This window comes from Eptesicus fuscus, chromosome 21 (assembly GCF_027574615.1).
Source record: "Eptesicus fuscus isolate TK198812 chromosome 21, DD_ASM_mEF_20220401, whole genome shotgun sequence".
Taxonomy (NCBI): domain Eukaryota; kingdom Metazoa; phylum Chordata; class Mammalia; order Chiroptera; family Vespertilionidae; genus Eptesicus; species Eptesicus fuscus.
The window spans coordinates 12,562,920-12,575,000 of record NC_072493.1 but is presented as its reverse complement, the minus strand read 5'-3'; the positions used below and the strand labels follow the sequence as shown (position 1 = coordinate 12,575,000).

General features: G+C 49.8%; 1 protein-coding gene across 7 annotated transcripts in view; it reads left to right on the top strand.

Moving 5' to 3' along the window:
• The window catches only part of PRMT7 (protein arginine methyltransferase 7), a 40,176-nt gene extending 28,193 nt beyond the window's left edge, over nucleotides 1-11,983 (top strand). For 5 of the 7 annotated variants that reach the window (XM_054710175.1, XM_054710173.1, XM_008140136.3 and 2 more), the window contains exons 9-18: nucleotides 1,092-1,219; nucleotides 1,665-1,800; nucleotides 2,683-2,766; nucleotides 3,158-3,205; nucleotides 3,842-3,931; nucleotides 7,352-7,513; nucleotides 8,602-8,676; nucleotides 10,434-10,594; nucleotides 11,461-11,557; nucleotides 11,758-11,983. In XM_054710175.1, coding sequence (XP_054566150.1) covers nucleotides 1,092-1,219; nucleotides 1,665-1,800; nucleotides 2,683-2,766; nucleotides 3,158-3,205; nucleotides 3,842-3,931; nucleotides 7,352-7,513; nucleotides 8,602-8,676; nucleotides 10,434-10,594; nucleotides 11,461-11,557; nucleotides 11,758-11,937 — 1,161 coding nt within the window. In that variant the 3' untranslated portion in view covers nucleotides 11,938-11,983. The remainder of the gene's footprint in view (nucleotides 1-1,091; nucleotides 1,220-1,664; nucleotides 1,801-2,682; nucleotides 2,767-3,157; nucleotides 3,206-3,841; nucleotides 3,932-7,351; nucleotides 7,514-8,601; nucleotides 8,677-10,433; nucleotides 10,595-11,460; nucleotides 11,558-11,757) is intronic. The other 2 variants (XM_054710176.1, XM_054710177.1) reach the window with 2 other exon arrangements.
• The last annotated feature ends 98 nt before the right edge of the window (nucleotides 11,984-12,081 follow it).

Below are 12,081 nucleotides of genomic sequence, written 5' to 3'. Positions count from 1 at the left end.
TTGAGCGGAATTGAACCTGGGACCCTTCAGTCCGAAGGCCGACGCTCTATCCACTGAGCCACACCGGCTAGGGCCTTTTCTTACTTTTTTATTTTTAAAGAATAGTTTATTGGTTTTTAGAGAGAGAGAAAGGGAGAGGAAGAGAGAGAGAAACTTCAGTGTAAGAGCCGAACATCAATTGCCTGCCTCCTGCACGCCTCCGACTGGGGATTGAGCCTGCAACCCCAGCATGTGCCCTGACCAGGAATCGAACGGGCAACCTTTAGGTACACAGGATGACATTCAACCAACTGAGCCACACAGGCCAGGGCAGTTCTTTTATTTTTTCTTCTTTTCTTTCTTTCTTTTTTTTCCATTTAAAAAAATTTATTAAACTGGTCCAGTCTCTTAGAAAGTTTTCATTCAGGCTGTTCCTATAGAGATTCTAAGAGGTTTTGAGTCTTCTCTTCTCTTTTCTTTGTTTTGTTGTTGTTGTTTGTTTTTTTAGAATAGAATCCTGGATGTGGGGTTTATAGTATCAAAAGGATCAACAAAGCTTTTTAAAAGGTTGACTCTCAATCATTGTAAATTGTTTCACAATTTAGAGTTTTCCACATTTTTAAAAACTATTTAATTCAAAAGAATAAAATAAAACCTTCCTGTACTATTTCCCCAACTTTTTATTTTGAAAAATTTTAAATTCACAGAATAAGTGAACATGAGCACTAATGTGGCCTTTACTTAAATTTACAATTGTTAACATTTGCCATATTTGCTTTTTTTCTGTTTCCCTTCCTCTCTGCCTTCCTCCTCCAGGCCCCCACTCCCACAAAAGAGGGTCAGGAGTCTCCTCCCCTGAGCCCTTCTTGAAGACGGCTGCCCTAAACCACATTTTATCTCCCTAAAGCCAGTAGTGTTCCAGCAAGCTTTCCAGCCATTAGCCTTTCTGACTTGAGAATTTTCTTCTTTATCTCTTTGGCCACAGTAGCTATCTGTTGTCCACACTGTGGTCTCCCTGAAAACTGATTTGTGGCTTGGGTTTTGACTTCTGGATTAGAAGCGTTGCTCTTGTTTGCAGCTAGTGACTGCTGATTCTTCGTTTCCTATTTCAGTGGCGGGACCACTGGATGCAGTGTGTGTACTTCCTGCCACAAGAGGAGCCTGTGGTCCAGGGCTCAGCCCTCTGCCTGGTAGCCCACCACGATGACTACTGTGTGTGGTACAGCCTTCAGAGGACCAGGTATACCCCGAGCCTCGAGGGGTGGGCACTGGGCCTGTGACACTACGCATTTATGTAAATTCCCCTTTTATAGACATTATGTGTCTATAATTGGGAATTATAGAGGCATGAGTGGGCACATTTATATCTGAATAGAATAAGATAAGAGCAAAAGTCTGTGATTGGATGTGTCAGCACCTGTTGCATGTACTCAGAAGAGGTTGTGCCCATTGTGGGGCCCCTACCTGGAACAGACATATATGAGAATCTTGAGTTAGAGGGCCCTCCAACCTCTAATGCCTCCTTGAGAGCCAGAGCCTAGCACCAATCTAGGAAAGGACTGTGGGTGTGTCCTCTGAGGCCCATCTTAATTTTTCTGGGCCAGGTCCCTGTGCCATGTTTTCATGCTCGCTGGTGTCTAGCAGGTCACACTCATCACTCTGTGTCTGTTCATTTGCTGGCCCAGCCCCAAAAAGAATGGGAGAATCCACCCAGCACGGCCCGTGTGCGACTGCCAGGCTCACCTGCTCTGGAACCGGCCTCGGTTTGGAGAAATCAATGATCAGCACAGAACTGATCAATATGCCCAGGCCCTGAGGACGGTATGTGTCTAGCCTCTTGGGTGCTTGTGGGCAAGAAGGAGATTGTCCCGTGGGTCCCAGCTCATTTGTTGCTTTTGCTTTCTGTGCTCCCTGGTCTGTAGAGTGACTTCAGCCAGCTCCTTCCGGGTGGGTGCTCAGGTGAGCCTGAGCCTGTTCTGGGACTTCCTGGGGGCTTGTTCTCTGCTCACCCACGAGAGCCTCCAGCTGACAGCTTCCCATTGGCCCCTGCCTTTGTCCCCCTGGAACTTTGCCTTTGTGGTCACCCACCAGCAATTCCTGTGGGTGATCCCAGTGGACCCAGCCACCCATTCTTCCTTTCATCTGCTGCCTCCTTTCTGAAGTTTTCTAAAATGTAAATCTGGCCATGTAACTTTCCTCCCTGAAAGCCTTTGCTCCCTGCTGCCTATAGCAGGGCCTCTTACCTGGGGACCACACACGGGATTTGCAGGGGTGTCTCTTGACTCCTTGGAGTAGTATGCAGAAGTATGTGTGTTCATGCATGCATTTTGGTATAGCGAGGAACCTAACCATCCTAAGTTTCTCTTAGATCTGTGCCCTATAAAGGAATCCCTGTCTTTGGGGAGTCACTCAGCAGGCTCACAGCTGTCTGTGCTGTGACAGAGGCCTGTCATCGTGGACTGGGAGGTGACCAGTGGAAAATGGGGCAGGCCTTCAGGTGGGCCTTCTAGGACAGCCTCCTGATCTCAGGGTCTGGGTTGGGAGAGGTGAGTAAGGTGGAGGTGTTGGAGGATGGGGACGGGCTGCCACATGGTGTAGAAACACAAAAAGATCGAGCTGGTCAGTGGGATCTGTCAGTTTACCAACAAGAGTTTCTTGACATACTGTAAGAAAACTTGTGCTGAAGTTGCTCTTTTCTGGCAGGTGCTGAAGCCAGACAGTATTTGCCTGTGTGTCAGCGATGGCAGTCTGCTCTCCATGCTGGCGCATTACCTTGGGGCAGAGCAGGTACTGGACGTGTGCTGTTCACTTAGCTTCCTGAACGCAGCTATTGAGTTAGGGTGCCGTGTGGTCTGGGTACACAGTTCTGTAACTAGAGCCCTTTGCAGGTGCAGCTACCATCTGTATAGCATGCTTGGTTCAGAGTTATGGGTTTATTGCCTCCGTGTGCCGGCAGGCATCAGGCTACAACATTGACCTATACCTGCAGCTCCGCTGACAGCTGCCACCTTGCTCTAGGGTCAGTGCGGAGCATGGGTGCTGTCCAGCGGGTAATGAGCACAGGTGGAGGTGGTTAGGTGGTGTCTTCAGCCTGGGAATGATTTCGCCCCATTTTAATCTTTAATTTTGTTCTCTGTTAAGTGACTCTCCTACACTAATAGCATATTATTCTCTCTAGGTACTTACAATAGAGAGTTCAGCAGCTTCTCATAGACTGATGAAAAAGGTAAGTGATAATTGTTGTTACTGAAATAATGAGGGGACCTGCGGTGCTGCCTTCCCAAGTCTGGCACTTGTGCTTTGAAGCAGTGTGGGTCCCAGGGGCACGGGAGAAGCAGCAGCAGTCTGCTTGCTCCAGTCTGGCCGGGAAGTCTTCTGGGGCTGTCATCGATTAGAAACAGATGCATAGACTTGGTTTTGTTTTCTGGCTAAAGAAGTGTAAGCTTTTCTCCTCACTTGAAATTAAAAAATTAAATTCTTCCTATGATTTGTTTCTGGGACGCCAGTGCCCAGGGAAGTCATTGCTCACGGGTTGGCCTGTCTGGTTGGTTCCGTGATGGTTTTCTCCTCCTGGCCAGTGATTGGTTTTGCTTTCCTCTCTGAAGGAGAACCCACCTCCACCAGAACTGCAGGCCTATTGCTAAGTCCTGGTGATGTGCCTGAGAGAGAAATTTCTTTTTCTGTTGCATTTTGTTAGTGATCTCATCCCTGGTGTGTAGGATGCCCTGGAGGGGAGAATTTCCACAAAGCACACAAAAGTGGTGCTCTGGAACTAATTGGCCAGAAAGCTGCAGACAGAAAAAGCAATGTTGAGATGTTTTTTTCTGGACAAAAATAATACTTTTGTTGTTTTATCTTTAAGATCTTCAAGGCTAACCACTTGGAAGATAAAATTAATGTAATAGAGAAACGGCCTGAATTATTAACATCTGCAGACTTGGAGGGTAAAAAAGTGAGTAACGAGAGTTCACAGTAGGGGCACAGCACTCGATGGCCCGAGCTGTCCCCTCTCTTCTCCAGCCTCATGGAGGGTCCCTTGTGGAACTCACCAGCTAGGAAGTGGCCACTGTGGAGGGTGAGAGGAGGGAGGCAGAGATGCCCGCTGAGCAGATACTTGCACTGCTCTGAACTCTGGCTAATCTCTGCTCCCTGAAGTGAGGGCAGCCGGCTCTGCTGGGAATAACAGCAGCACACGGTGTCCTCCTCCCTGTTCCCTTCACAGCTCTCCTGTGCGCTTCGCCTTCCTGTTCACCTCCCGCCGCAGTCAGTCGGCCTTTGTCCCCAGCGCGCACCTCCCACCTCTTAGTAACCTCTTAGTAACTAAACACAGTCTCCTGCATGCTTCCTCTCACCAGGCCTCTCGAACCTCACAACCCAGGGCCCTCTCTCCTTAACACACTTCTTCTTAGGGTTTTAAGAGACTGCCTTTTCTAGGTTTTCTTCTTATTTTTCCAGTTCCTTCCTCCCAGTTCTTTGTGGGCCTCTTCCTTCACTTGATCCTTCCCTGGGAAGTTCTTGGTGCTCCCTCCTTATCTATCATCTCTGTGACTCCTCTCCAGTGATAACATCCTTTTCCACATGGGAATCTGTGAGGGACAAATGTGTCTCCACGTGTCAACTGGGTGTCTTTCCTCACATGTCCCACAGGCCCTTAAAGCTGGAACCTGTCATCTTTCTTGCCAACTTTTTAAACAGATTTTTTGAGATATAATTGACATACCATCAAATCAACCCATTTAAAGAGTACAATTTAATGATTTTTTTAAAGTAAATTTATAGAGTTGTACAACTATCACACAATCTAGTTTTACAACATTTTCTTCACCCAGCCCCCAGCCCCAGGCAACCACTGATCTGTTTTTTGTCTATAAACTTGTCTTTTCTGGGCATTTCATATAAGTGGAATAATACAATATGTGGTCTTCTCTGTTGGGCTTCTTTCACTGGGTATGTCTTTGAGGTTCATCCATATTGTAGAATGTGTCAGTATTTTGTTCTCTTTTTTGTTGTTAATCCTTACCTGAGGATATTTTTTTGCTTTGATTTTTAGAGAGAGTGGAAGGGAGAAAAGGAGGGGAAGAGAGAGAGAGAGAAGAGAGAAAGAGAAAGAAAGGCATCGATGTGAGAGATATACATCAATTGGTTTGCCTCCTGCATTTGCCCTGACCAGGACTGGGGATGGAACCTGCAACCCAGGTACATACCTTTGGTGTGCGGGCTGAGGCTCTAACGACGAAGCCATACTGGCCAGGGCAGTATTTTGTTCCTTTTTAATTCTGATTGGTACCCCGTTGTATGACTCTGCCACAGTTTGTGTATCCATTCACTTGTTGGGGGGTATTTGTATTGTTTCCAGGGTTTGGCTGTTTCAGCGCTGCTGTGAACACTGGTACCTAAGTCTTTGTGAGGATACATGTTCAGTCTCTTAGGTAGCTGCCTAGGCTTGGAATTGGTGGGTCATGAGGTATTTTTGTTTTAACTTTTTAAGAAACTGCCAAACTTGTCCAAAGTGGCTGTACCATTTTACATCTCCAGTCATGTATGAGGGTCCCAGTTTCTCTGTATCTTTATCAACACTTGTTGTCTATTGTTTTTATTATGGTCACTTAATGGCTGTGCAGTGATGTCTCATGATTTTGATATGTGTTTGCCTAATGCCTGATGATGTTGAACACATTTTCATGTGCTCATTTGCTCTTCTATGTCTTATTTAGTGAAATATCTACTCACATCTTTTTTCCATTTCCTCCTATGCCTTTTTAAAAAATAACAATCTATGACCCATTTAAAACACACACTTAAGTGATAAGGTTGTGCAACATTCACCCCAATCAACTTTAGAACGTTTTTATCCCCCAAAAGGAGACCCCTTGCCCATTAGCAGTCACTCCCCATTTGCCACCAATCCTCCCAGCCCTAGGCAACCACTAATGTACTTTTTGTCTGTATCAGTGGTCATTTCTGGACATTTCATGTAAATGGAGTCAGGCGATACGTGGTCCCTTTATGATGGGCTTATTTCAAGATTCATACACGTTGTAGCATAAACCAGTACTTCATTTCTTTTTACTGCTGGGTAATAGTCCATTGTATGGAATGGGGAATACCACATTTTGTTTTTCTGTTTATCAGTTGATGGACATTTGGGTTGTTTCTACTTTTTTGGCTACTATGCTGCTATGAACATTCATATACAAGTTGCTCTTTTCCCCCCCTCATTGATGAGGATTAAAAAGGCATTTAAACTCTGTAAGCCATTGACATGGTGCACTAGCTAGATTCCAGGTCCCTGGGTGGTGAATAGAAGTGGTGAGCGGGGCATTCTTGCCTTGTTCCCGATGCTGGGGGGTGGGGAGCACTCAGGACCAACACTTTCCTATCTTCAGTGTCTTCCTGCATCTCCGTCACCTCAGCCAGAAACCCCGACCTCATCTTGGACTGGTGCCCTGTCTCTTCAGCATCTGCCATGCCTTGGTCTCCCTTTTGCACACTCCCCACTCCTTATAGTACTCACCCAGGTCCCCTCCTGTCCCCGCTCCATCTGCAGGTGGTGTCCTCATAGGCTTCCTGGATGTCAGAGGCTCTTTCTAAAACACGCCCCTTCTCTGATTAAAGGGTTAGTGGCCCCCTCTTGCCTCCTCGGCACAGTCCAGTCCCCTGAACCTGTCATCACTTGCCTTTGGGTGACCTGGCTCCTCTCCACCTCTCTGGCCTCACCCTTTATCAACCTGCCCTGTGTGCTCATCTGGTGAGCTCCCGAGAGGGCCTTCTCTCCCACCGAATGTGCCTCTGTCCGTCCACTGTCTGGAGTCTCCTCTCCCTTGCTTTTCGGACTCCTACTCATGTGTTTCATGTCTGCTTCATTCACTCAGCACGTGTGTACTGACCATCTGCTGTGGGCCAGGCACTTTGCTCAGTGCTGGGGTTACTGTGCTGCCAATGTCCCCATTTCAGCATTTTCTGGTGCTCAGAGCCTCGTGAGAGAGAATGATGAACACTGAAAATAAATTGTCAAGATAAGCTTTGATGGAGATGTACAGGGCCATCCTGGAGGCCCTTCCTGATGCTCTTACCTCTGAGGTGCTCCACGTGCCCCTTCCACGCATCTGTCAAAGCCTGTCGCCCTCCGCGAGGACAGTCCCAGCCTCACCTGCTCCCTCTTCCATTCAGCACTCATGAGGGTGGGCTTGTTTCTGTTTTTATCTCTGTATCTTCATGGGCAGGTGCAGACCTGGCATACCTCTTTGTTAACTGAGTGAATGAGCAAATGAATGGCCTGTTACTTCCATGTACCCGTGACACTTGTGACCTGTGTTTCTTTTCAGAAGAGTCCTTCTGATGTCTTGGTTCTGCTTCTCGCTCTGATCTCCAGGTCTCTCTCCTGCTGGGTGAGCCGTTCTTTACCACCAGCCTGTTGCCATGGCACAATCTGTACTTCTGGTATGTGCGGACTGCCCTGGACCAGCACTTGGGGCCTGGCGCTGTGGTGATGCCCCAGGCTGCTTCGCTGCACGCTGTGGTCGTGGAATTCAGGGTAGGCCACCCAGAGGTTTTTTGCAGACGGGACAGGGGTAGCTTGCTTTCTTACAAAGACTTGGGTGTAGATGGTGGTCCTCAGGTCTGTGTGATTTGGCCTCTGCTTTTCCGTTTCAGCACCTGCTGGGCTGAATAGAAGATGCCTGTCTTTTTTAAAATGCAGTAATTTGACATATGAAATGGAATTGGCTATGTGTTGTCATTGTACAGTATGGCTTATCAGAATAATTAAAATATATAAATTAAGAGTTTCAGAAGACGTGCTGTGCAGCTTGCTCTGCTCTCATTAAGAGTCAACGCTGCACTTGTTAAAAGCCCTTTGAGACGGGAGAGTCACCTTTATGCGAGGAAAAATTGAAAAGCTTCATTTTAATTTTCTCATCAAAGCAGAGCCACAGTCACAAAGTCATTTTGGGAAAGGCATTTTTATTAAAAGGATTTTAAAATGCTTTTACCCCGAAATGTCGAGTGAACCTCATTTGATACTTCTTTGATAAGAATGGCTTTGTCCATTGGTAGCCGAGTGACCCCATCCCTTACTTTCTGGGTATTTCTTCTGTGTTATTTGTTTACCGATGAGATTTCCACATGAATTCTGATATTCATGGCCAAAGAAGGAATGTGGAGAGCGATGCTCGTCTCCAAGCAAAAATCCAGGAGACAGGACACAAAGTTGACTGGTCTGAGGCTTCTGGTCCCCTCCCTCCTGTTGTTCTCACGCTCTGTTTATTGGTACAGAGCCTTATAGATTGCTTCCTGAAGAAAATGGTGCTCAGGATGGACAGAGAGCAAGAAACCCCAGCCCAGTACCTCTGGCCAGTTGTCTCCTTGTGGGAGAGGACTTGGGGTCATGTCATAGAACTGTCCTCAATTTTGGGGGGTCTCTTCTAGGCCCCCAACCTTGGGTGTCTCTTTCAGGCATGTGAAAACAGCACGATGTGCCTAAGGTTTGGGGCTGAGGCCACCCCAACTTGACCTTACTGACCCTCCTTATCTTGTTGCCACACTTCCCTGAGGCCCCGGTGGGTGCAGACGTCAGAGTTCCCTGGCAGGTGGGTGTCAGTGAGGATTGTGCCTTCCTCGTAGGACCTGTGGCGGATCCGGAGTCCCTGTGGCGACTGTGAAGGCTTTGATGTGCACATCATGGATGACATGATTAAGGTAGATGGGGCTGCAGCTCCCACCCACAGTGTTCCTCCCACCCCCTCCACATCACCACAGGCCTCTGACAGGGACGGCTGGCTTCTGTGGAGAGACATGGGTTGGGCAGTGTGAGCAGCGTGCAGAGAGCTCTTCTGTTGGGGCAGGTGTATCTATTCTGCTTGGTTCGTCATGAGCATTAGTCTGAGAGCCATTGTGTCTCAGGGTCTAGTACTAAGCCATTCTTGGCCCCGTGCTGTAACCCCTGAATCAGAATCGGTTGCCTCCCATACACGCCCTGCTCAGGGATTGAACCCACAACCTAGGTATGTGCCCTGACTGGGAATTGAACCAAAACCTTTTGGTGTAGGGGACAATGCTCTAACAGCCACCCGGCCAGGGCTCTGTTCACATTTTTCTACAATGATTGTGGATTGTTCACATAAATATATTTTTTGAAGTAAATAAATCTACCAGATATTTTCCGTTTGCATCTTACCTGCCCCTCCACAGTTAACCACTGACTGTTCCATGCTTCTAGAAATCTCCTTTGTGCTGTGTCCCCGCACACTCTAGCCTCCTCTGACCACTTCTTAGGCTCCTTCTTGGCCTCTCCCATCCTTTCCATCGCCTAAGCTGTCATGTGTTCTAGGTCTCCCTCAGGCCCCGTCCTTACCAGTCCCTGCCCCCTCTCTGTTGCAGGCTAATGTTTGCATTTGTCCTGAGCTCAGACCAAATAGCTAAGAGCAGTGGACTCTCCACTGAGATGTCCTCAGGCACCCTGACCTTGATGCTTCCAAATTCACATGCTCTTTCCCCATCCCCAGCCTGGCTTCTCCCAGGGCTCCCATCCTCGGCCTGCCACCACTTCATACCCGGGTGCCAGACACTGGGCTCAGGGCCTGGGCGTCTTCCCACGCAAGTCCTCGCCTTCACTTGCACTTGGTCATCAGGTTCTGTAACCATCAGGTCATCAGTGAGCCCCAAAACCAATTTTCTTTCCCTGCTGCTGCTCTGGTCTGGGCCACTTCCTCTCGTCTGTGACAATGTAGCCTCCTGCCTCCCCCACTCAACCATTCCCCACTTGGAGCTCAAATAAACCTGTAGATCCTGAGTCTGGCCCTGTCTACCCCCTGTGGGAAAACCTGTGAGGCTCCCTGTCCCCTCCCTCTGCAGAGTCACCCCTTCAGAGTCACTGACCCCTGCTGCTAGGCCTGCTCTCTCCTCAGTTTTGTCCACTCTCCTTGCAGCCAACTCCTGTGTGACCTTAGGAGGCTACTCCGAGGTCCCCACTCCAGGCAGCTCTCTTGCCCAGCCCTGTCTCTGCAGGAGGTCAGTGCTCCTCGGGCACCATGGTTGCTTGTCTCTGTGTTGTCTAGACGGGATCCTCACGTGGGGGTGATCTGTCAGCTGTAGTGCTTAGTAAGGGCCACCTAACAGGCGAGTGTCCAAGCACCAGGTGTCGTCAGTGTAGACATTTGGTCCTCAAAGTAGCTTGTGAGATAAGCAGTGTCATCCCATTTTAAAAAAGGAGAAAATGAGGCTGAGGGAGGTGAAGTGACTTGCTGGGGAGACAGCTCATGAATGGCACAGGGAACAGAGAAGCCAGTGGTCTGTGAGGACCGACTGCCCATGAGACTGTGGATTTACCCTGAGGGACTGGTCCATGGAGGCAAGGGGCCACTGGCATGGACCCTGGAGGTGGGGACATGAGCCCCTTACCCCGTGGGCAGCCTGGCCCAGTCTCTGCAGAGCCTCGAATCTCCTTCCCTTCTCAGCATGCCTTGGACTTTAGGGAGAGCAAGGAGGCTGAGCCCCATCCGCTGTGGGAGTACCCGTGCCGCAGCCTCTCCGAGCCGCAGCAGATCCTGACCTTTGATTTTCGGCAGCCAGTCCCCCCGCAGTCTGTCCGTGCTGAGGGCTCCATCGAGCTGAGGAGGTGAGTGTTGGCTCCTGGGTGGGAGTGTTGGAAGGAAATAAGGAGGTGGGGAGTGCCTGCTTTCTGTCTAGCAGTTACTGCCCGTGTGGCTAACCACTTGGCCTTCCTTGTCTCAGCCTTGCCCTTCTTGGTCTAAAGTGGCCCTGAGTGTATAGAGGGTCCCCACAGCCTCTGGGTAGGAGGCAGTGCCAAAGTGGTCTTTGCTTTTCCCTCCGCATCTCAGGATCCCTTTGAGCTAACAGCATGTTGGATCACAGCTGCAGAGAAATGTGAATTTGGTTGCTATGGTTACCCATTGGACCATTTTTCTCCTGGGAACTAAAGCAGGTTAGGAATTGGTGAGGGCACTCATTGTGAGGCAGGGTCAGGCCCACCCAGCTCCAGCTCCCTTCATGGGAGGAGCTGCTGCTCCCAGAGGAAGTGCCCCTGGGTGGAGCCCTGAGCCCAGGGCCCTTTGGGGCTCCTCTGACGAGGGGAGGCAGGCAGAGACCATCGGGCCTGCCATCCAGGGTATCAGGGAGGGTTCTTCCAGCATGCGGTGCCAGGGCTGTGCTCTGAGCCTCTGGACCAAGCCTTTCTGTGACCGCAGGCTAAGGAGGCTGGTCCTGTGGCTGCCCTGCCCTGCCCCAGGCTTACCTGAATACGTGGCCGGGCTGTGAGGAGTGAGGGGGGCTTTGGGTTGTGGCTCTTCTTGTTCAGCATTTTACTGAGTGGCTTTTAGTCAGGCAGAGTGTCAAGAGCCTCCTGACTGGGCAGGTGGAAGTGGGGAAGAGCAGAGGTTTCTGGAAAGCAGAGGGGAGCCATGGCCATGCTCATCCATCTCTTGTGTTGCTGTTTCTGTTTGACCAAATATCCCCCTCCCCCAGGCCTGGGAGGAGCCACGGGGCTGTCCTGTGGATGGAGTACCACCTGACCCCGGACAGCACCATCAGCACTGGCCTGCTGAAGCCTGCAGAGGACAAGGTACTGCTGTGCACATGGGCCCAGAGTGGCTGACCCTGAGAGTGGTGCGGGTGGGGGGCCCACACCACCACGGTGCTCTGGGTATTCCTGGGGCATGGTCAGCCAGGTAGCTTCCCACCTCGAGCTTTAAGCAGGGGAGCTGGCCAGAAGAGGGCTTAGCTGCTGGCCACCCTCACCGCCTTCTGCTTCTCCTGCTGCAGGGATACTGTTGCTGGAACCCGCACTGCAAGCAGGCCGTGTACTTCTTCAGCACCATGCTGGACCCCAGAGCACCTCTGGGAGGCCCGCAGACAGTCAGCTACACTGTGGAGTTCCAACCCCTCACTGGAGATGTCACCATGGATTTCACACTCTCAGATACCCTGGGTGATGAGCACTGACCCTCACTTAAGAAATAAAGTGGCCCCAGAGGCTCCGGGCTCTGAATGGTGTGGCTTTCTGGGAAGGAAGTTGAAGGTGCCTCTCCTTTCAGGCCCCAGCTTAGTTTCTGGGTATGGAGACCTCTTCCCTTTTTCATTTTCACA